Source organism: Gopherus flavomarginatus, chromosome 10, assembly GCF_025201925.1.
Source record: "Gopherus flavomarginatus isolate rGopFla2 chromosome 10, rGopFla2.mat.asm, whole genome shotgun sequence".
In the NCBI taxonomy this organism is placed as follows: domain Eukaryota; kingdom Metazoa; phylum Chordata; order Testudines; family Testudinidae; genus Gopherus; species Gopherus flavomarginatus.
Genome location: NC_066626.1, coordinates 54,434,665 through 54,460,214, shown reverse-complemented (window position 1 = coordinate 54,460,214; position 25,550 = coordinate 54,434,665). Strand labels below are relative to the sequence as shown.

Below are 25,550 nucleotides of genomic sequence, written 5' to 3'. Positions count from 1 at the left end.
CTGGATAATATACTGGAGAAGGAAATTTTCCTCACAGCCACGGCATAGGGCTGCAAAAATTCTTACACCACAAAGTAACCATGAAAATGGGTTCACTATGTTTCAGTCCTTGGCTGGAATTTTTGGAGGGGCTGAAGGAAGTCAGGCATCCAAAAACACTGAAAGTCAATGGGAGTTGGGCACCCAACTCCCTTTGAAAATCCCAGACTTTATAAGGTGGCTCTTCAGTGTGAAATATGCACAAGTCCATTGGGCTAGATGCAATGCAGCCAAGGGTGCTGAGGGAGTTGGCTGATGTGACTGCAGAGCCATTGGCCATTATCTTCGAAAACTCGTGGTGATCGGGGGAAGTCCTGGATGATTGGAAATAGGCAAATATAGGGCCCATTTTTTAAAAAAGGGAAGAAGGAGAATCTGGGGAACTACAGGCCAGTCAGCCTCACCTCAGTCCCTCAAAAAAATCATGGAACGGGTTCTCAAGGAATCCATTTTGAAGTACTTGGAGGAGAAGGTGTTGATCAGGAACAGTCAACATGGCTTCACCAAGGGCAAGTCATGTCTGACCAACCTGATTGCCTTCTATGATGAGAAGACTGGCTCTGTGGATATGGGGAAAAAGCAATGGACATTATATATCTTGACTTTAGCAAAGCTTTTGATACAGTATTCTTGCCAGCAAGTTAAAGAAGTATGGATTGGATGAATGGACTATAAGGTAGATAGAAAGCTGGCTAGATCGTCGGGCTCAACGGGTAATGATCAATGGCTCAATGTCTAGTTGGCAGCTGGTATCAAGCAGAGTGTCCCAGGGGTCGGTCCTGGGGCCAGTTTTGTTCAGCATCTTCATTAATGATATCGATGACAGGATGGATTACACCCTCAGCAAGTTCACAGATGACACTAAGCTGGAGGGAGAGGTAGATATGCTGGAGGGTAGGGATAAGGTCCAGAGTGATCTACACAATATGGAGGATTGGGCCAAAACAAATCTGATAAGCTTCAACAAGGACAAGTGCAGAGTCCTGCACTTAGGATGGAATAATCCCATGCACTGCTACAGGCTGGGGACCGACTGGCTAAGCAGCAGTTCTGCAGAAAAGTACCTGGGGATTACGGTAGACGACAAGCTGGATATGAGTCAACAGTGTGCCCTTATTGCCAAGAAGGCTAATGGCATATTGGGCTGCATTAGTAGGAGCATTGCCAGCAAATCAAGGGAAGCGATTATTCCCCTCTATTTGGCACTGGTAAGGCCACATCTGGACTACTGCGTCCAGTTTTGGGCCCCCGACTACAGAAGGGATATGGATAAATTGGAGAGAGCCCAGCAGAGGGCAACGAAAATGATTAGGGGGATGGGGCACATGATTTATGAGGAGATGCTGAGGGAACTGGGCTTATTTAGTCTGCAGAAGAGTGAAGGGGATTTGATAGCAGCCTTCAACTACCTGAAGGGGGGGTTCCGAAGAGGATAGAGTTAGGCTGTTCTCAGTGGTGGCAGATGACAGAACAAGGAGCAGTGGTCTCAAGTTGCAGTGGGGGAGGTTTAGGTTGGATATTAGGAAAAACTTTCCCTAGGAGGGTGGTGAAGCACCTGAATGGGTTACCTAGGGAGGTGATGGAATCTCCATCCTTAAAGGTTTTTAAGGTCCGACTTGACAAAGCTCTGGCTAGGATGATTTAGTTGTGTTGGTCCTGCTCTGAGCAGGACGTTGGACTAGATGACCTCCTGAGGTCTCTTTCAACCCTAATCTTCTATAATTCTATGCTGCTTGGTCTCAGTATATTGTGCAGTAGAGAGATGTTCTCATCACAAAACTCATTTGGGCACTAACCGGCCCTTTTTTGGCAGCTTCAGCAGAGAGACTATGAACTGAATGGGCATGGAGGCTGAATTTCAGAGGGCAGTTTGGGGAAGCTCATATTCCTGCTGGTCAGGCTGTATTTATTTCATGGATAAACAAAGAACTCCCATTTCCAGGGCTGTCAATCTGGCACCCTTTACTTCAGAAAGACAGAACCTACCAGCTGCCATCTTAAATATCTTTGTTGTCAAAACTGTTGACTGTTGTTTTAAGTTGTACCTACTGCTTTGATCCATATTTACTAGAAGCAAGATTGTAAGCCAGTTTATAATAAAATGAATGCAAAGCATAAATCTTTAGAATTATGGTAACTGAATTAGCTTTGCAGTCATCACAAGAGACAGAATGAAAAAAGTTTCAATACGCACGTTTTATCTACTTGTTGAGCACAAGTTATTACACAGATTATTTAAATCCAGGAAATGTATGGAGGCAAAAAAAAAAAGAGGAAACCTTTCTCCTTATTGTTTCCAAAAGCTTAGAGAAGAAAAGATCACTGTATTCATGGAAACGGCCCCAGCCTTTATTCCATCTCCCCACACACATACACACTCCTGAATCCTTTTGGTTTGTTCCCTGAGCTCAGACCCCAGCTCTGCTGTGAAATAGCTATGAGCTGGAGCAGTATTATGGGAATTGAACTGCAAGTGAGCTCAAACACTGTGCATCGCACTTTATACTTCACCAGACACAGGAACTGTGAAGAATGCTATTCTTCACTCTTTTCACCCTCTCTCTCTCTTTTTTTCACTCCAGTGAGCACAAAGGATGTGGAGCGCTATCAGATTCTAGATAAGATCTGCAGAGAAAGCTCTAGGTTACCTAGGACCCTTCAGTACTAGCTAAGTAGTAAATAAAAAGAGAAATTAACAGTGTCAGGAGAGAAGGGGATAGAAAATGTGGTCCACTGGTCCAACCACAGGACTGAGAACACAGGAAATCCTGACATCCAGTCCTGGGCCAGATTTTCTGCTGTGCCTGCATGGAGGGTTAAACCACTTTTATTTTTTCCAAATTCTAGGCTGCACGGGACCAGAGGCAAGCAAGTTAGAACAGCCCCGAAGGCTGCTCTAACTTACAGCTGCCTTACCCAGCAGTCTGAGGGCTGCTCTGCAGTCCAAGAGTGCCAGAACACAGAACCCAACATGAGATCTCTCCTGCCCTCAGCCCAACCTACACCAAGGGCTGCCGGGGCCCAGCACAAGGCCACATATATCAGTCCTATGCTGCCCCTGCACTATGGGAAATTCCCTGGGGCCACTCCACCCCCTTTGTAGCCCCAGCATGCTCTTAGAATAGCATAAAAGGGCTTTAGCAGGTCACAGAATCTGGCTACTGAACCTCTCCAGCTTCTGGCCAGTCACTTGACCACTCTGCCTCAAATCCCTCAGTCTGTAACTGGAGTTTAATACTAACTTACCTACATGATTGTGGAAAGGGAGAAACACTGTGGGGATTCATTAGTTAAACAAACGCCACCAAACTGAAATCTAATCAATTTAAAAAAAAAAACCCACACAAACACAAATTAAAAGGTAGAGTTACTACGCCCACCTCTGAATCCTCTGACTGTTGTTATCATTTCCACAGTCATTTACTCTCTTTTTTTTTCCTTTTCGTTCCTCTCTCTGTTGCTATGTGAAAAAGCCACATCAGCAACAGGAGAAAATTACTAGATAGCATGATAGTGACGTCACTCCACTAGCACAGGAGATAGGAAATGGAATGGACCATTAAGAAAACAGAGAAACTGATCGTGCACAAAGTGAACACGTGTATTTTTCTTCTTTTTTTTCTGTTTCTCTTTCAGCAACAGTAATCTTAAGGGTTACTTGCAACAATAGGAAGTACAATTCTTAAATTGACAGTATCCTTTACTGTTCGTACCGCAGTACAGATGCTAAATATTAGTATTCTGCATCCTAACAACCTCCTGTGCGGTTCTTCCTATATCTAATACTGAAATACAGATACAGTTGCAATCATCCCATAGAACTTTTAATCAAGTTTATTGTCTTGGTCTTTATCTTCAAAACACTGCATGGCCTGGGTCCAGGATACCTAAAAAACCATTTAAAGCTTCATGACAAAAAATACAGTTAACAACTTTGCTCCTCTGGCACAAAGGAATTTTCAACAATAAGAGTAAGGTTCATCTGTGTGAGAGACCAAGCTTTCTCCGGCAGTGGTCTGAGACTGTGGAATGGACTCCCCCAGGGACTCCCCACCAACCTCATCACTGAATGCAAGGTGAGGTTGGTTTTACCTTGCCTTCTCTAATACAAAAAGATAGCAACAGGTATATTTAACAAAAAAAAAAAAAAAAAAAAAAAAAAAAAGTACCAAAACAATACTCTACTCCATGTGCTTCTCCCTCTGGGGAGAGGATGAGAGAAGAAGCAACACATGACAGATGTGTAATCACATTGCTGAATGCACTACTGGAAGGCCCTCAGATACTATGGTGATGAGTGTGGTATAAAAACCTATATAGGGTAGAATCTAAATGTGCTACCATCCTGCCGAGAGAATATGCCCACAAATTCAAGATAATTCCTGCCAACACATTAAAGTGACTCCAACTATAGCTTTCTAAATTGGAGAATTGCTTACATAGCCAAAGGTGTGCAACCACTGGCAGGTGCATTGAAACATGCGGATGAAACACGCGGATGAAACACATGCCCGTATTTGCACGTGCAGCCTGGAAAAAAATATGTTCGTCTGCATAAAAGCTACATGTTGCATAGTGCACAGAGGAACCCAGAAAAATCAAAGTGAGATGCTTAATGTACCACTGTGTGTGTGAACCAAAAACCCAGGATAGCTTTCTAGTTCCCTGCTTATATCACTGAGGTTCTAGGGCTCTTGGAAGAAACTGAAGTGTCTGACTATACGTCTGTGCACATAGAGTTCTTCGGTCTGCGCTTTCTATAACAAACTTTAAAAAGAGGTTACCAAATCACTCCAAAATACTGATTTGAGGTTACTGTAACAGCAATCTTTCATTTATACAGCACCTTTAATCCAAGCACATCAACGTGCCTTGCAAACTAATAAACTAAGCTCCTGATCCTGCAATGCCAAGTGTCCGAAACTCCAAAATGAAGTCCATCCTAGGGCAGAAAAGCTCTGGGATAGGAGGAAGAGGACAGGAAAGAGAAAGTGATGAAGCTGGTGGGCATGGAGACGAAGCAGCACTATTTAGGAGTTGTGGGCCAGCGAAGGAGGCAGGAAAGGAGCAAACATAGATGGAAGAGAAGAAAGAAACCAAGCCTAGTTTCCCTACTCACCCTATACCAAACCACACCATTTGCACTCTCCCTTTCTGCTTCTTTGTTCCCTAAGCTCTGTCCTTAAATCCGCCCCTGTTGGGCTGGAGCTCTCAAAGTCCCTCCACCCACCCACTAACTGAAAAACAGAGTTGAGATTTTCCAACAGCCTTGACAATTGACTCAAGTACACAAGATAAAGCCGCTAACTTGTTGACAAGTATTAATCTTACACCTCATGAGAAGTGAGGAAAGTCATCTCACATGCTCAGGTGTTGCTTTAAAATTAGTGCTTTTAGAGGTTCAGAAAAGGACTGGTACAACAGCCTGACTGGTAGGGAAATGTGCTGGCACTCACACATGGGAGTGGTATACCCTCTGTGGACTGCCTTATGGCTGGGAGCAGCTTAGCTTCAGGGAGTACTTGTTACCCTCCAGACTGTAGGAGGATTTTCTGTACGTGGAATACACACCTACAGCTCTCGGTCTGCCAAGCCCCATTTAGGTAACTGCTTTTATTCCATTCTAAAGTCCAAAAACACAGGTCATAAGAGGAGGGAACTCTGAAAGGATGTTGTCTACAGTGATATATGACGTGATCAGATTTATGAGCTTCATTCCACAGGTGAACGGTTTGGATCCCTTACAGTAGTTACCATACAAACCTGGTGGTATAACCATGTTTTACGCAAACCTTGGACTAAAAGTAGATTTATCATGGGGAAAGTTATTCTTCAGAAGCAGTGCAAAATATTGAACTTAGTCATGAGATCCTCTAGTGGGTTGCTTAATAGTCTGCAAATAGCTGCATAATGATATGGTAAATTTAAACTGGAAGTGAAAGAGAATGGATGTCTCATGCATAGCACACTATGTACTGTATTATCTGGCTTCTGACAACTGAATAAACACAGACCAGGTCCTGATTTCACAGAGTATTTTTACACAAAAGTGTTGAAGGTGAACCTGATTTTGGCTTGATTTTACTGAATGCTACACTCAGGACCTGTCAGTCTCTGTGATCCCATCACAATGGTTTCTACCCTTTAAACTCACCCCCTCTCTGCCGCAGAATTAACCAACTGACATGGATGGAAGATAATCTGCTGAAAATAAGGAATCTAGCATCATAGCACACTTATTCCCACTGTTAGAGACAAAGAGCCGCCACGCTCACTCCACTACTTTTATTATATGACAGAAATAGATGACCCTTTTGATCATTCAAGCCTAACTCCCTGCCAATGTAGGATCGTCCTTAGCAATGAGTCTTCCACCCCATGTATATACATATATATACATATATATATATATATATATATATATATATATATATATATATATATATACACACAAATAAAAATATACACAAATATATACACAAATGTGTGTGTGTGTGTGTGTGTGTATATATTATATATATATATATATATATATATATATATATATATACACATACACATACATACATACATACACACACATTTATACCCATCACCAACCTGTCCATTGTCTCTTACCTAAACTAGTCCTGTTTAGCCCTTTTAATATATCTTCATGATTTTATCATTTTTATTTATTATTTTGTGTTATGGCAGTTCCCACTGTGTACCCGACACTGTCTGGGCATATAAGGAGACAATCACCTTGTGATTCACCCTCCCTTTTCCTCATCTGCTTGTAGTATCCACCTATATCTCATCTTATATGTAGATTGTAAATTCATTGGGAGTGGGACCATTTTTTTGTTACATGTTTATACAGCTTCTAGCACACTGAAGCTGGGACCTCTCGATGCTACTACAATACCTATAATAAAGTCTCAACCCCTGGCGAACCCCATGATTATTTTTGTTGCTCTTCTCTGAAGACCTCCATTTGTCTATAGCTTTCTGGTAATGTGGTGCTCAGAACTGAATGCAATAGTCTAGGTCTAGGCAACATAGCACTATAGCTGTACTGAAAGGGCCTTTTATCTTCGTACTCCGTGAGGTATGGCTTTGCACAGGCAGTCAAGAGTCACATTAGCTTCCCTCCCTTCCCCCACCAGCTGGATCACATTCCACGCTCTTGTCTAATGCTTTGCTTTACCGCTTCCCCAGTCTCTCACTCCCACAGAGCATGTGTGTTTCAGACGACTTTGCCCTAGCTGTACTGATTGTGCATAGAAAAAAAAAGGCACCATACTTGCAGGCTGAAGAGAACAGCAGCAGGGAGGGAGGGAAGCAGGAAAGAGATGTGGAAGAAAGTGATAATGTGGAAGGGTGAGGAGGATGAAACAGTGGTCAGTGTTTGACATTTATAGAAGATGTGAGAGCTCTATGCTCACAGCTTGCTGACACATTCGCTGGACTGGGACTCTGGAATTCTAGGTTCCATTCCAAGGTTTACCACAGATCTCCTGCGGGAACCTCAACAACTCTCTTAGGACCTGATCCAAAATACTGAAGTCAACAAGAGTTGATCAGTAGGCTTTGGGTCAGGCCCTTAGCATCTCTGCATCTGAGTCTCCACTGCCCTGCATCTTGTATGGGTATTTACAGCTGTGCTGAATGAGTGCAATAAGGGTGTAAAATGCTACCATTCTGATCTGGTAACATTCTACACCTACTTTGCACAAATGTAAATATCTACACAGGGTGCAAGGGAGTGGAAAAATCAGACCCCTCTGCAAAGTGCAGTTAATAAAAATTTATTTCTTCCACCCTTTGTCCATCTTCTCTATTTACACTAAGTTTTTCAGGGCAGGCAGTGTCTACTGCTCCTTGTACAGTATCTACCACAATGGACCTCCAACCTTGGCTGAGGATTCTAATGTGACTATTATACAAATTCATAAATAAGTGCCGCGGATTTCTGTAGAACCTCTACATGATGAACAAGGGCAGGTAAACTAGCTGAGCATGGTTAATGTTTGAGCTCAGGGAAGGGGTGAAGAACCTATATTTTAAACTAAAGAAGTTATGTTTATCCTTTAAGGACCTGTCGGCAATTCAGGGATGGCATAGCTGAGGCATTCAGATTTTCTTTACTATAAAATAGGCGCACTGCATCTAGTTAAATACAATTGTAAAAGTAAACCACAGTGATTTACCTAGCCAATACACCTTATTGTCTTAAACCTTCTTGCTTATGAGTTTTTATACCCTGACTTTCCAGTGATCAGGCATGCCAGACTGTTGGGAGTCATACAAAGCACTCTCAGGTTTTCATTTTTAAACAGGCCGTATTGCCAAAAAGGGGCAATTTTTTAGAATTACCTGGAGTACCACCTAATTTCCAAGTGAGAGGGCACCCGAGGCAGTTTGCATTTTGGATCTACCTTCTGTCTCCTGAGTAGCCTATAGATACATATATTTACTTGGTAAGATATAGATATAAGTTAAGGCAATAATGCAATGATCCTACAAGCCTCAAGGTTTATAAGACAATAGCTTAGCTAAATTAATCAAGGCCTAAGGCCCCAAAAGTATTTGCTAACCAGGACCAACCATAAATCATAAGCTATCACAAGACAGAATGCTGTAATAAACAAGTATGACTAAATTGTTGACAGGTAACTACAAGATGCCAGTTGATGTCAGCTTTTGATATTTTAAGTTAGGAACATCAGTAGATGTCCAACCACAAGAATGCCATGGTAACTAATTGGCATACTGTTTATGCTAATAAGCTTAAGGTAAAAGCCTAACCTTTGGGAGAAGGGCACCCCAGCATCTAAGGTAAGGAAATACAAATAAGGAAAAGGGGCTGAAACCCCTAATGAAGAAGATGCATTAGGCATAGTGGGTGTCAGCATAACATAAAAGCTGTATACCGACTGCGGGCCTTGGGAGATGCCAGGATGATGACCACTGGTGGGGAGGATGACTAACACTCTGGGTTTTTCTTAACATATTATTTATCTGCTTTGCTGGACTGGAGTGCTTGTGCTTTTGTTAGCTGTGCTAATAAAAATACTATAAGGACAAAACACCTTTCCTAAGTGTAAATGCCTCTCTCATGCACATCCGGGTTATCACAACTAAGTGTACATCTACACTGGCAAAGTTAAAGGGCTGCCGTGGCAGCACTTTAACGTGGCTGTGTAGTCGTGGCACCAGTGCTGGGCGCTGTAATAAAACCACCTCCGTGAGGGGAATAGCTCCCAGTGCTGGTACACTGTCTACACTGCCACTTTACAGCACTGAAACTTGCATTGCTATGGGGGGTATTTTTTCACACCCCTGAGCGAGAAAGTTTCAGTGCTGTAACGTGGCAGTGTAGACAAGGCTGGTCATGTGACAGAACTCTGCCCAACTTAAAGAGCGTTAGTTCACTTATCAGTATAACTGACAAACAATCAAAAGATCAGGCAACACCTATCTATGTATAGAATAAAGAAACCTTTCACCTTTTTAAGAGGGTTCTTCTCTATCTTCCAAAATCTTTGAGTCTCCCTCCTTTGTGGTGCACTGTGACAGAGTGGGAGTCACCTAGCACTAGCTCACCACTCCCTGCACTTTGTAAGCATGGCATAAATTGGGAGAGAATTGATTAGGACTGGGTGATTAACCAGTTAACAAAGGGATTCAGCTTGTCAGCTGCGGACTGTAATGGGAGACAGGGAGGGAGAAAAGGGGGCTAGAAAAAAGGGCAAAGAAGCCCAGGAACTCAGAGAAGTGAGACCTCTTTCCCCACGCCCACACTCTGTGCCTAGGGAGTACATTGAAGCTTGGGAAAAGCTTATGATGATGGGACATGGAGTTGCACTGTAAACCAAGAACGCTGTGATGAACTTATGTAAAAGTGTGTGAGGACTGCCTGCAAAGAGAAACCTAGGGTGAGGGAGTATTGGGATGTGCACCTTTCTTTCCAGACCACGAAAGGCCACAACCCACACCCGACCCCTTGCATTACAGGAACTTGGTTATGTCTGTGAAAGTAGCAAGGCCCGGTCTCTTTATATCCTTTTTCTCTGATAGCATGTACTTTTTATCTACTATTTTTATTCACTGTTAACCACATAATTTCTTCGTCCTCCTCAAAAAAAGCCTCATGCTAGCATATCAGCCACCTATCATTAATCATCTTAGCTAGTAACATAGGAGCTCACCATGACATTAACACTGCAATGATAAAATGAACTAAATTACTATCTATTTATTCAATTTAAAAATAAAGACTACAGAATAAATTTGCCCAAGTCACCTTTGAATCAGACATAAGCTTATAAAGTGGTTCCGCCATTGAAAACATCTCCAAGTCTGTTAGTTAGGTGACCTTTTGGCATAGAGTAAGCCATGCTTTTGAAAAGTTTAGAGGCTCTATTGATGTCTGAGCTAGCCCATGCCTGACGAGAGCCAGTGACATATGGGTGTTACAGTGGCAGATTACAAGTATTGCCTAGAAAGCACTGAAGAGGTCCTTGAGGGCATATATGTTACAGGGCAGCAAAACGCACAAAACAATTCATTCATATGAAATGTAGTTTACACCTTTAACATAAAACCTAAAGGGACAGATTCACTGGGAGATCTCTATGTGTGCTAGCACAACCCCTTGTCCCCCAGGGGAAACGCATCCCCAAAGAGGTCAGGCAACATTTCAGCCTGGTGTGCACTAGTTTTCCAGTGGGGCGGGGAGCTTTAACTCCTGCAGTATCTCTATAGGAGTTCTGCTAGGGACAGGAGCTGAATCAGCAGACTCGCTAGCCATGCTCTTTCTTGAACAAGGGCCACAATTTTCCAAGCAGCACTGTTCCCCCAGGGAGAAAAAAGAGTTAGTCCCGTAGGGTGCCATGACTTTCTACTATTCAGGCGCTGCTCCAGGATTTCTGCCAGAGCATATTCAGGATGAGTGTGGCCCACAGTATGCAAAATAAAGACTACCGTGAGATTATTCAGAACACCATTTTGTTAATTCAGGTCCCGCACTACAAACCTAGAGAAGTTCTGTAGCATCCTAAAGAACTGATCCATCTTACAGATTAATTTGTTGTGCTTGGTCATTAGTGTAGAATGCTGTAAGGTCTGTTTTATAAGGGCAAGTGTCAACTTTAATAAGGTGTTACTGTTTTAGCTTGACTCATTTTGATATATATGTATTTATTTCGTGCTGGAAGCTTTGTCAGTAGCAGAGGGTACTTGGCCACAGCTCTGTCTGCTGCAGAAAACAAGACAGCAAGTACAGTATACATCCTTGTACTGTACTTCGATATCTTCACTAGCTGAAGAACATTAGGGATAAACCTTTTGATTTCTAAAAAAAGGTAATTGTATAGCTTCAATCCATGCACACTCAGAGTTACATGTGTTAATGCATTTGTACTGAAAATAATGACAGAGAACCTAATACTGCTGGGCTAAATTATTTTTTTAGTTTATTATATCAGTTACACAGGCCTACTCTTGCCCATTGGATTTAAAGCTGCACTCACACCATTTCATGCTGCATGACACACTTTTCTTCTATATAACCGCCACAGTACTGTCAGCCCCAAGAACTCAGAAATCATGAGTCAGGATCCAAAATAATCATGAGACTAGCTTAAGTCATTAGATTTGCAACAAATAATTAATTAGGTTCTTTTTATCTGTCTCCTGATTTTGGAGCCTTTGGGGTTCAAAATTTCCATCTTTTCTTCATAAAGATGAGAGCTAGAAGCTTACTTTAAAAACAAAAGTAATGAAAGCTGAGATTCTCATGTATTCACATGATTTCCGAAGCTGCAGCTGCCAAAGACACCAAATATTGCAAGATAAAACTTCAAGAGCTGGCAACCCTGCTACCAAGGATCGCTTAGATGGAACATTTGGAAACCTAGATACTATTGCTTTCTCAGCTTGGCCCAAACTTAACAGTGAGAGTTCTAATTTCTACCTTCTGTTGCTAACAAGGTTCCTATGGTTTTAATTCATATTATTTGGATTTTTTTTTTTATTGTTCACGTCTCCTAGGTGTTTCCAGTCATAAAACTGCTCTACCCAAATGATCTTTGATGTGGACAAACTATTTACAGCCAGGTTAACGTGAGTTAGGCACTTTAGAAAAAAATCCCATTAGGCACCTATCCTCATCTTTGAGCATCTAAATACTAAAAATCTTGTTCTTAGTCGCAAGTGATACAGCTCTACTGTACCAAACACTATCCAACAGCTTAGCCATATCAACCACAGATAGTCCATTACACTTCCAATTTTTCCATCTTACAGGGCAACTACACTCTGCCAAAGGACTGAAGAGAAATTTAAATTTAAAATGTTTTCCCTCCAAACCAGTGCATCAAGAATTTAAACCGTTCCCAAGAACACAACATTAATCAAGTTAATTCCTAGTCCACACAGACATCATCTCTAGAAGAACTAAAATCCTCATTTATGGTTTTGGTATGTCAGTTTTGACAGCAGTAAACTACTAACAAATCAAAATGGAAATCCGGGGGGGGGCAGGGAGGAAGAAGAGCACACGTGTAGACGTCAAGTGGTTACCAAATTGACCCAAGAAAACAACACTTCTAGGGATTCAAATACTTTAGACTTCCTCTTCTCTCCCTGCCCCAAAATAGCATGATGCATTCTTTAATTTCAAATTCTGAATATTTCAGATTCCTCTCCCCCTGAAATAAATTGACTAAGATAAGTTGCTAGCATGTGAGGCAACCTGTAGACAGATTACACTTTGCAGTTGGAGCCGGATAAGACCACATTGCCAGACAAGAAAAAAGCCTTATCTGAAGTGATATAGGATCTTTCCTGTGGATACCACATCATTGGGCACATACGTCTGCACTGACGTACACACTATTTTATGTTATAATCTGTGTATTTTGTGACTTGGCCATGAGCCTTATGTAACACATTCCTATTTAATATGGAACAACATGTGCATCGCGGTGGTAAGCTAAGTAATTTTCTTTCCCTGTAGTAATTTTGCCTCTCAAGGCTTTTGTTTAGCCACTGAAGAAAGAAGGTGCCTGTGCTAGCCAGAACCACCACCACCTAAATAAGATTTACATGCACTAATGTTTAATATTCCCTAGCCTAAACTCCATGGTATGCCCAAATTGACATGGGTTTTAGGATTCCCGATGAATCATTTTGTTAAGATTTTAATAGGTTTTGCTAGCAGGATTGTTATTGTGAGTTAGAGGGTGGGAGCATAATTTCCTGATTAAAGAAAAATGAAAACACCTCAGCCTCTTTTGGATAGTATTTTAGGGCTACATTCTGCCACTGTGATACTGCAGGGTTATATTACAACAAACACTTACGCTATCTCTTTGTTAAGAAAATCATATGTATCTGCATTGATCACTTGGACAGACAGCATATAACACAGATGGCAGCTCAGAAACTCCAATCCTGCTGGATCAAACAAATATTAAGTATTATATAATGAACATCTTTTCCTGTTATGCTGATGAACACAACATACACATTAGCTATAACTGTTTCTGCATATGTAAAGCCATCTTCTGTGAAGCATTCATACACTCCCTGAGAGCAGAAGTGTAGCTTGTAATTGGTAAATTATGGTACACAAAATGCTTTCAAGCTTTTCTTGGAAACCCCTAAATTCTACTGCTTGACAAGAAATTATGTAATGGAGGATTAGTTCAGGTGACTCCAAACTGTCTACAGTGCAACACCAAGCGATCAGCTAAACCCAGAAACAAAGCCTGATTCTTCCTCCCTGTTCTCTGCATATCCTATTAGGCTGTTCAGACAGAAAATGTTATCGATGAAAATACTTACCGCTTCCGAGTCTTCAAATCCATGCAGGTACAAATTGTCATACATGGAGGTCTGATAATCCAAAGAACACTTCTCAATACAAAACTGAAATTGCTACAAAGCCACAGCAAGGGTTAAAATGTAGAAAAGGCCTATGCAGGGGAGCGGAGCCTGCCCTGTCAATTTTCTGTGGATTCCCCAGCCAAAATGCTATTCATTCACATCATAGAGGGGAAGGTTATCCCTAGAGGCAGCCCAGACCTGGCATTTTATCTGCCTTCCAAATACAGAGCATAAAAGCAAACCGTTCCCTAACCAAGGGCTGATGACAGAGCTAGAAAAGAACCCTGTGATTGGCTGAGCTGCCCTGCTCTGTTTCAGTCAGCTGAAAGAGCATTTTCTTTGATAGTGGATGAGGAGCCCTAGGCTTACACCTTTGCAAAGAGCTTGTCCCTGGTTATTTCCTCTCCTACACATACACAATAAAATCTGATCCCAATCAAAAAAGGGTGTTTATATATGGACAGTTTTCACCACTGAATACATCTTTTTATTTATTAAACTATGTATTATAAACACATACAGTAGATGATATTTGGAAGATTTTGATTTTGACAGTATTTCTAGGGGAAGGATCTGCATTTAACAAAAATTGTAATTTAAATTTTAAAAGGGAAAATACAAAGGCACAGTGAGGGAAGAGGCAACAGATGAGATTTCATTCTTGTTCACACTAAGTTTTTAATATCCTCCCTAAATTAGAGTGCTGCATTCGGGGGGGGGGGATACATCACTTCCTTAAAACACCAATTTTAGTAGTGAATAGAAACCAAGGGAGTCTACTCACTCTATTTATACTTGGGCAGTAGTATAAATTTTATTTTTCTAATGAGCAACAAGTTTCAGTTATCAGGTATTTTTCCTTTAAAAGCCACTTCCAATGAAATATGCAAATTGGTTCAATTCTAATGTTCTATTTTATTCCAAACCAAAAATAAAATAAAATAAAATAATCAACAGTTTCAACATTCTTTTGTTAAAAAGTGTAAGTTGGTCAAAATATTGCACGTGTACCTAATAAAATTTACATGGGGCCAGACTGGGAAGCCTTGACACACACTGGTGAGCATTTACTCACAAGAACAGTCCTATTTGAGATGAGTCACTAGCTAGCAGTAAATGGGGTTACTTGTATGAATAACTGCTCCCCAACAGGAACAAGGAGATCACCAGCTATATGTTGCATGTTTCACTCTCAGCAGACATAGTAAGCTAAAGGTGAAACATTTTTAAGTTAACAGCAAAATAGCACCAACTTTTCAGCAAGAACTTCTCATCTAGAAAGCTATTTTCATTAATTCCCTGAACTTCAATCATAGAGTCAATTGTGAGAAATTTAGTTGCTCTGTTTAAGTAAGCAAAGGCAAATTACTTAAAGAGAAACATACACAAGGCAACTCTTTTACAGTGAACTTTTCTTTTCTACATAGTAACTTCATTGCGGGTAATATTCTCATACACTCATGACATAATGCCAAAATTAACATGTTCTGTGTAGGAAACAACATGGAGATTGGGGAAATGATACCTACCACACTCCAGTGTGAAGGCACGGCCACATAAAAGGGAGAAAATATATACACTTTACCAGTCGAGCCCAAGGTGCCTTGCCACATGCCCATCACCATGAGAGGGGGGAAAAAATCAGACTAGATTGTGAACGTTTGAGTTTGACTATATATTATTTATATAAATTTAGTGAGTTTGTTCGTACCCGTGTATCATCAAAGACGAAAGATGATCTACTATGGCACAGACACACTTCGGTCATCTTACTGTTTCATCTATGGCAGTGGTCCCCAACCTTTTCCAGGTGGCGGGCGCTGGACGACAAGCCACCGAGGACCGTGGCCAGCAGACAAGCATCCGACAAAATGCCACCGAGAAGTGGCAATGTCGAGAGGTGTCACCGCCGAACGGCTGCCAAAAATCAGCGGCATTTTGGTGGTGACGCCGCATTTTGGCGAATGCTTGTCCACCAGCCAGTACGCGGGCGCACAGATGCCCTGGCAGGCGCCATGGAGTGTGAACTCACAAGAAAAATTGATATTAGTGAGGACATTCATGATTTTGCAATGAAAAAAAAGCCAAAAGCTGTAAAGTGATAGGCCCTTTTTATGACATTTCAGAAGTCAAATATGTTTTCTTTCATTAGTGTGTCTGCAGCGAATGGGATGGAGGCCCATATTATGTGTTTGCCCTGGGCCCAGAAAAATGCTGCTTGTGGCCTGCCTGCAGGGGTATTTACATAATCATGGACTCACCAGTGATACCCCAGGTCCTTTCAAGCCCTTTCTTCAGGGTGGCTGAGCTGGATTAAGGCATAGGCATTATAGGTCCAGACATAAACCCCAGCTCCTGGATTCACAGATTAGACTTTCTATTTTAAAGAAATGTATTTCTAGGCCTCATGAATGCAAAGAAAAGGTCAAGCACTAAATTTTATAATCTAGGATACTCCAATTGCTCCTGCTGCTTCACGCTACAGGTAGGTGCAAAGTCCAGTGATCACAATATTTCATTGTCAGTGTTTCGATTTCTTAGGACCCAGTTTAGGCCCTGATTCAGCAAAATACTTAAGCACATGGCTATCTTCATATACGTTATTTGTACAGTGGTAGGGTCTAGGAATCCCTGTCTTGGATCAGGACTCTATTATGTTAGGTGCTGTGCAACCACAAAGATGTGCTGTCAGTTTTTATTTCATTGAAGTCAATAGCGGGAGTGTTAGGAATCACCAAGGAAATTTAGGCGCATGTAGCAAAATCAGCATTTTTAGTCCACCTAGATGGACCTAGAACATTCAGCAACAGCTAAATGACCAAGGACCTGATTCAGCTACTATATTGTTTATGAATCACAGAATCCTATGCCAGGCTGAGAAAATCCAAAATATCAGCTTCTGCAATCTTATACTGTACAGATGTTGGGTGGGCTTTTGCTTATTAAATCTCAGAATAAATAAAACTAAAACTACTGTAATGAGTGATTCCTCTTCCACGCTATAGAATAAAATAACTAACTAATTCATAAGGTTAGTTGGCAATGCTAAAAACAAACAATTATTGACACTAAAAAGCTGAAAATAAAGCTTGGGTTGTCTCTTGATTCTCAATCCTCTGCTTAGCCACAGACCAGCTTTCTGCCCTATCCATTGTAGTGGGAACCTCAAAATTGATAAGTGGCCACACGGTTGATAGAGAGAAAACAATCTAAAATGAGGAAAATTTAAGGAGCAGGGAAGTAACATTGCTTGAGGATTTATATTGAATACAGTTACCAAAAAAAAATTAAGTCTGTAATAACAAATATAATATTTGGGAAAACTTTAAATGCCAAATTATTTGAAGGAACTTTTAGATGCGATATCAGAATAATTTGTTAATTCAAAAAAAGGAGGAGGAGCAGGAGCTGAAGAAATCTTCAGTAAATTTTGACATACATTTGTAATGGAAGTATTTAATCCCCAAATCAGTGGAATTACTCTATTTGCTATTCCACTTGTCTTTTCTCTTACATTTTAATCTAAACATCATTGTAATATACAAGGGTATTAAAATATGTTTCTTAACTGCTTAAGCTGAATAGCTTTTAAAAGTTGTAATAAAAATATATTAACTCATTAAACAGGATTGTATTTAAAAGTTGTAAACCGTCTTAATCAGTAGAAGCTGAAAGGAAATTGTCACAAGCCAAATTCCATATGCTTAACTCACTGGAGAAGTCCTACTCATTTCACTGGGGCTACTGACATAACTTAGGGAAGAAGAGTTTGACTAGATGTTTTGCCCCCTCAAACTGCTGAACTCTATGGAAAATGAAATTGACATGTTATACTACACCATCGATCCCTAGTTTAGATGTGGTTTTGTGACCAAATGCAAATAAGGAGATAGCTGAAATACTTAAGAACTCCAACGGGAACCCTAAATCCATATCTAGATCTGTGCTAAATATTTATGAGGTAATATACTGGTCAAACGGACAATCTCAGTCAAGTCCTTCAAGACAATTACAAAGAAAAAAAAACCTATACTGTACTGCACGTTAATAGTAATCTGTTTCTGTTACCTTATGTAGAATGGAGGTCTGGTTTTTCAGATTTGGAAATTAACCCTTTTGGTGCTGATCTTGCAGGTTAACTATTGTGCCTTTGTTGTTCAATTAAAATTGGGGTGAAATCGGTAGAATATGATTAGGTTGTGTGTGGAATGTTCAGACACACACTGTATTCTGCCAGACAACCCTCTGAGCAGGAATTAAAGGGCCAACGTTCCATCAAAAGATTAATGTGGGAAGCTCTCACGCATCTTTTAGTGCACTATCACTTCAATCTGGCAACATCGATTGCTTTGCTGAATGAAGGCTCTCTTAGCAACATGAAGTACCAGAAATATTCTCCTTTTACTAACATCTAAGAGCTCTACAGAATAGAGCCTAGCAGTCTGTGCAAGGAACCCAGAAAATATCAAATCAATGGAGCTTCTATGCACACAGGTTTCTATGGCCTGTGACAAGGGATCTTGGAAAATAAAAGTGAGTTTCCTAAATAATGGTGAATGTGTATGAATTATACTCACATCCATGAAGATCCATTGATGTTGATGAGGTTGGATATGTACGAGAGTAAGCTTTGGCTCTGGGATCAGTTACATGAAAACCATACAATTGAGCAATTGAGACAGTTAGAAAGCATCATTTAAGTGAAAGTCATTGTTGTCTTGGAAACCACTGCATAATAACTACACTGCACTGTCGGTGGAGTGACAATACCAGGTTCCCCGTAAGTAAGGCATTAATTCTGGCTTTCCTTCCTCCTCACCTTGAATGGGTGCTCATGGGAGGAGCTATCTGAAAAACAGAAGGGGAGCCAGAGAGAGAAGGTCAGTGGGCAAGTATGGCTCTCACCCAGGTTAAACCCCCAGATGAAGTTACATAACCATAACCAACTCCTGTGCATCATAATCACACTCTAAGCCCTGGGCCTGGCTAAAGACTGTAGGAAGGGTTAGTAAGAATTGTTTAGATATGCTGCATATTTAACAGATACATTTTACATAAAGTACATGCATGAGCTGTAGTGGAGCATGAGGGGAGGAGGAGGATATCATGCCTCCTAATGCAGAAGTGGAACCCAGCAGCTTGCTCCTTTCAACCCCAGCTACCAGTTTCTATTGTTTTTCACTGGTCTATGTTTTCAAGGCTGTCTTCATAAGGTACAATTAGGGCCAAGATTCAGGGCCCTGTTCTGGCCTTCCAGCAAGGGAGCCAGAATGAACCCAGGAATGCCTGTTCCATAAGGAAATCTCTGTGTAGCATTCCTGTTCTTATGACATTTACTCCTCCAGCCCCAGATGTAGGGGGCATGGCTTGGAAAAGAGGCATAGCCAGGCAGTTCTGTGTTCCAGCTATCTCTGACTGCTGGAATGGCCTCTTGTTGCTGTTAAGAGCTCACAAAGAGCTACACATAAGAAGCCAATTTGCACTGCCCCAAAAGAACAAGTTTTACTGAGCCTACAAAACCCAGGCTCTATACTACATACCCTAGAGTGCCATCTGCTGGTGGATTATCTATTAACTGTTTACATATACATAGCTATCACTTATACAGCACTCCTGTAACAGTGTTTGGTGGGCAGCCAGAGGGTCTGATTTACACCTAGGACTAGACAACTTCCCAGCCAGCTTCAGGATCCACCAGCCGCAACCCTTTCTGATGCTGCACTGAGTATAACAGCTGCAGCAGCAAATATGGCCCTCTCTTTCTATTTTAAATGAACAAACAGAGATTCTCTTTCACATGGCTCAAAGGTCAGTTGTGTTAACAAGGGCCTTGCACAAATACTCTCCAGTTCAGTGCAAATGAAATTAAATGTTGGGTAATAGTGTAGATGGGATATACAAGTTTTTGTATTTTAATCAGGGCTGTCAATCACAGTTAACACCTGTGATGAACTGAAAATAGAATTAACATGTTAATTTTTTAACACGTTAATCCTATACCTCTGGGTGGGTAGGGACGCATACCTCTGGGCGGAGGGTTGAAGACACAGCTGGCAACTCCGGGAGCGTCAGGGAGACTGAAGCCCCAACTCCTGAGTGGGGCTGAAGCCGCAAGAGTGGCTAACGCCTGGAGCCTGATGCCCCAAGGGGAGCTGAAGCACCGAGCAGGGTTGAAGTTCAGAGCCCCAAAGCCCTTGTCCAGCAGGGCTGAAGCCCCTTGCCCTGAGCAAGGCTGATGCCCCGAGTCCCTCATGGCTGAATGTAGGGGCCACAATTTTTTCTAGAGAAGGGGTCACAATTTTTTTTTTTAAGTCCAAATGGGTCACCAGCATAAAAAGTTTGAGAAACACTGCCATAGAGAACAGAGGCCTGGCAAGCTCAGCGTCCTTGCATCAGCCTCTCCTCCCCTGCTGCATGCCGAGTCCTCAAGGTAAAATCTACCATCCCCTGCAAACAAGGGCTCACTCCCCTGATGGGAGTTATGTAATAAATAAATGATAATCCTTCTACATTTGTAAGTTCAACTTTCATGATAAAGAGATTGCACACTACAGTAACTGGTATAAGATCTGAAATTCTTAAAACTGCTGTGGTGATTTCATTAAAGCCAATACTTTATGACAACATTAGAGTAAAACACTGAAAGTAAGAAGAGCAGTCAGAATATTGACTTAACTGAAAAAGTAGAAGCTGAATACTCTATTGAAAAGTCTCCTTTCATCACAGATAAAAATATTGTAACCACCTGATGTCAAGAGCATTTCATATCCCTGTGAACAAATACATTCTAGGCACAAATCTCTACAGTCTCTGGAGTCAGAGAGGGATTCTTCTTGGATTCAATTCTTTTTTGCTCAGTTGAATCATTTCTGAGGTCCAAAGGGAGAAGGTGTGAAGTGTCTAAGAGAAATGGCTGCATATGTTCCTGGTTTGGAGTGATCCAAATGTTTTGGGGGTGGGGAGGACACAGTATTTCATAGAACATGAACTTTATAGAATGCAGCCCAAGATCATATCAAATTTTATTTGAAGCCCAAGCTAATGATTGAACAATCAAATAACCGCACTAGTCCAGTTCTTTCAATAGATGTAGCAGACTGCTCTTTGTATAAACATATCAACGTGTTATTTGAGTGGAAGTGCAGTAACGAGAGTGCAGTCAGGTAAAAACAGCAGCATTGCGGTGTACAAAGCCAGAGAGATAAGTCAGTACATTTATTCTTTTTCTTACTCTAACAAATTCATTTTCACTATCATCAAATCACTGGTACTAAATCTCTATGACCAGTGCAGGAGGGCTGTGGAGCCACAGTGCCCCTCCTCTCCCAGCTTGGGTATAGGGCTAGCATTGGCAGAATCATTTCTTAAATCTTCCAGCTACTTGGCAAAGCCCACCTTTTTTCCCCAGGCATTTGGGATGGATGATTGATGGGATATGGTGGCGAGGCTTTGATATGAGAGCAAAACTATTATTGGTTTATGGATTACTGTTGGAGTACTGAGCAGCTCTAGAAGGTTTCGTTACCTCTTTATTTATATTTAAGAAGAACAAAATTAAAAATGATGTTTTGGACATGTCTTTCTATTGAGAATTCAGAGGCCTACATTTGAGTTTTGTTAAAAGTATGGACAGCACTACACAGGTTATTTGAATCTGAAATCACAAATGAAACTGCTAGTGCCCAGTTCAATAGTTTTTAGGGTGTGATGTAAGGCACCACCTATTCAGTAAGGCTTTTACCTGACATTGGTACATTAGAACTGCTATGAAGTATGAAGGTTTCATTGTTGCAAGTTATTTGAAGTCTCATGGCTTAAAGCACTTACAATGGGAGGGGTAACTGAACTAATCATCATTATTCTCTGCATTTAACTATTTGTATGATTGCCTTTTCTTAAAAAGATATGAAAGAAAATGTTCAATCAATCAATAAACACTCTATAAATGCAAAGAGGCTAAGCTATAGTTGCTGTGGGACATTGGGAACCACCAACCTGAATTTCCTGACTCTGCTTGAATTCATAGTCACAGCATTAGATTAATAGGGATCCACATTGTTAAAACTTGGGTGCCTAAAATTAAGGACCTAAATCCATATTTAGGCACCTGAATCAAAGTAGCCGGCTCTTGATAGGTGCAGAGCACGCAAAACTCTCGTTGTGGCTTGGTACTTTTGAAAATCAGGCCACTATGATGTAAACCCCTAAATATGGATTTAGGAGTCCAATTTAAGCATCCAATTAAAAATGTGGTGGTGTTTTTGTTTTTCCCCCTTGAATTGTTATACATTAGTTTTGTTTCTTTTGGGGGCAGGGGTACTTTTTATTTTTTTTAAGACACATACCTGACAGAGTAGTGCACCTTCATTCATTTCTCATTTTTAACCTTAAGTTCTTCTCTTACAAGTGATATTCAGTTTCCTAAGAGCTGTAAGAGTCGATGCTGAACACCCATCAGGCCTTTATCTTATGAGTTGATATAATTATGAAAAATTGTCAATAAAAAAGTCAGTGTAAAATTTTATGGGAGCAGGTGCAGTGCCTGAGGATGTGAAGAAATGTTTTATATTGGTAATTAAAGTCTGAAAGCCTCATCAATACCGAAAACACAATGAAGAACAACAATCAGGGTTTGATCCAAGTCCCATTGAAGTCAATGGGAATGTTTCCATATAGCCAAGATCTGAATTATAAGCATTAGTATGTGAAGGCAAATAATGGGTGAAGTAGTACTGTAAATGTAGTGTGGTTTTGGACAAGGACCTATGGTTACATTACAATACAGTTTTAAAGTCAAACACAAATCTTTATTGAACAATACCTAGCATGGGTTGTCAGCAGGGCTTAACACCAAGACATGAAGCATCCCTACTCCTTGAGCCAAGGGAATAAGTCCACTAGCAGGTAGCACTAGTGGATTGTTGTCCTCTGTGAATTAGTAGCAAAAGAGGATGCAACATAGATTATCCAAGCATATTCCATTAGTACTCAAGTTTGTGAGATGGAACATATCACAGAAGCCACACGACTGTGAATGGTGAGCTCTTCAAATCTCGTGAACTAGGGATTGCATGCAGTCCTAAAAGCTCCTTTTCCTCCTGGTCAGTTTTAACCTCTCAAAGCCACATGAACGTTGGTAATTTAACTAGAAACCATTCTTGGGCCTGCTGATGGAAACATTTTTTGATTAAATATGATCCTCAAATGTGAAGCCTTGGGAGATAAAATGGACAAAGAATGGATGGACTAAATAGCTGAGACTGATAAGGATGATGTTGCCAGTTAAAATTAGTTCATTACTTCTTTCTTAAATGACAAGATGCCACTGGAAGTTTCTATAGCATTAATACTTAGGAAAAGTAGCAAATTTACTACGTGGTGCCTCTGTAAAGAAAAGACTGACCACAGCCTAAGGCCTCATAAGCTAGAGCTTCAATCTCACCAGCTGGCATGATGACACCATAGCGATCCTGCCACAAGACGACAGATAGATTGCAAGATCAGTCAGAAGAAAAAGAAATCCATAGAACGTGCCTAAATATCTGACAGATATTCTCGAGAAGTACAAGAGACAGGCCCTGGCACTCATAGTTGCCAGCACATAAAGAAATTTGCTACACATAATTCTCCAAACATGGAGTGGTTGGGGGGTTGACATGGGTTTGTATTTACCTCCTGGTGAATTGTAAGTAATTTTTTTTTAGAAGGTAATAGAAAAGAGTGAAGAAAAATAACATAGAATTTATAGAATGTGGCATCCAGACTTTTGGAAAAATGTCACTTGAAAAAGTGTTGCTCCTTTGTTTGCATGGCTCCTTTGTGCCCCCTGTGCTTCCTGTTATACTCCCCAGGGCTTACCATTTTCCCCACCATGCCTTATCCCCCTTCCCCACTTCTGCCCTGCTGTTTTCCCTGTTCCTCTTATCCTTAGACATGACTGCTGACCATCTTCTATCTTCCTAGCTGCCTTCCCTCTTCTGCCCCGCAGGAACAGACTTCCCTTTCTGATGTAGGCTCTCCTCCAGGCATAGTTCAGTGATGCCCACCCACGTAATCCCAGATGGCGGCCCCTTTTTTTTCTCTCTCTCTCTCTCTCTCTCTCTCTCTGAGGCAGACCTCCTGCCCTGCCCTGACAGAAGTACCTGAGAACCAGCTGAAGTGGGATGGGTAGGAGCTGACTACAGCTGAGAGACTAAGAATGGATGAGCAATGACTACCAGGAGAGGAGCATCTCAAAGTTAAAGACATTTCTTCTCCTTGTGCCACAACAGTGCCCTGAGATATTTGGTTAACTAGTGACTCAACCAGATGAGTTTTGAAAATCCACAACTGTCCCAGCTACTATGGCCACTATCTCTTCCCTGCCCCACCACCTGGAACACTCTCAGAGGTACTAGAAAGAAGCTGTGCCTGTACCCTCCAAACACAAGGAGTGTGTCTGTGGCTGACTCTCATTGGTTTCAACATGGGAGAATTTCTACCATTACTTATGAAGAAACACACATAACAATACTTACATTTTCTGTCCCACTTTAGGGTGTGTCTAGACTAGGATAAAAGTATTCTTAAAAGGTGTTAACTAACTCATTTTAAAAGCCTACTGTAGATAAGATGAGTTATATTTTAAAGTGGTTGTGAGCTGATCAAAGTGAAATCTAGCAGGCACCATTAAAAAAAAAAAAAAAAAAAGAATCTACACATGCCATTTTCTTCTCTCTAATGATTTGCAAGGCTGGTGGTGTTATCCTGTAGATTTAGAGTATTTTCTCCATGCTTTTATAATCTGTTTACCATGTATGGCTGCACAGAACCCTGCATACCTTGACAAGGGGCTCTTTATAAATAAAGTTATTTTGTTCACTTCAATTGGTTTCTGTCACCTCCCAGACTAATTGAACACTGGTAGTTAGTAGACTGGTTACAAGTATTCAAAATGCTGTATGATGCTAATGTTGATTGTTATTACTGCTTGGTTTGGTTGGGGAAGAAAGATGTAGAGAAGTGTACCTCTAAGAGACTCTAACAAGAGCTAGTTAGAACCAGTTATGTAGAGGCGCATGTCATGCAATACTGAGAAGTTAGATTTCAGACCCTGAATGAATCAGAGCTCTGCCAGGTTGTTTGGCTCGCAGTGATTTTTGAACACCACAGTCTATGGTTTGACTGTCAGCTCTTTGAGAAAGGAATTAACTCTTTGTTATCTGTTTGGACAGTTCTTAGGACAACTACATCATGCTTCCTCTCAGAGCGAAAACACTGAGAATTAGAAACTGCAGCAGATGAATGCACATATTAATAAGAGCTGTAAACTCTGGCAGTTATTTTCTTTTCTAACTGGTGTGACTAGACATGAGAGATGATAACCAATTAGCAGCATCTCACCATCCAGAGGCTGGACCTGTTGTGAGTGTAAAACATCCTGCAAAATATTGCTGCTGAGGCTCAAAATGGGATCCTCATGAAAGAAAGGCACCAGTATAGTCACTAATAAAGGATATCAAAAATCTCAATTTTTTTATTTACATAATCATCTTCAAACTGGGAGTCACAGCCCATCAGTCAAAGACGGAAGGAAACAGTCCTGATATCCCACACTGGTAGGCTAATGGTGCAGGGCCTGCCTTTTGAAGGAAGGA

At 41.0% G+C, this 25,550-nt stretch overlaps 1 protein-coding gene across 4 annotated transcripts in view; it reads right to left on the bottom strand.

Moving 5' to 3' along the window:
- CACNB4 (calcium voltage-gated channel auxiliary subunit beta 4) overlaps positions 1-25,550 on the bottom strand; it is a 207,681-nt gene that overhangs the window by 110,106 nt on the left and 72,025 nt on the right. The window contains exon 1 of one of the 4 annotated variants that reach the window (XM_050969255.1): positions 13,873-14,095. The exons of the other annotated variants lie outside the window; for them this stretch is intronic. Within the exon in view, the coding sequence (XP_050825212.1) occupies positions 13,873-13,917 (45 nt within the window). The 5' untranslated portion in view covers positions 13,918-14,095. Of the gene's footprint in view, positions 1-13,872; positions 14,096-25,550 lie in introns of those variants that run through there. 4 annotated transcript variants of the gene reach the window in all.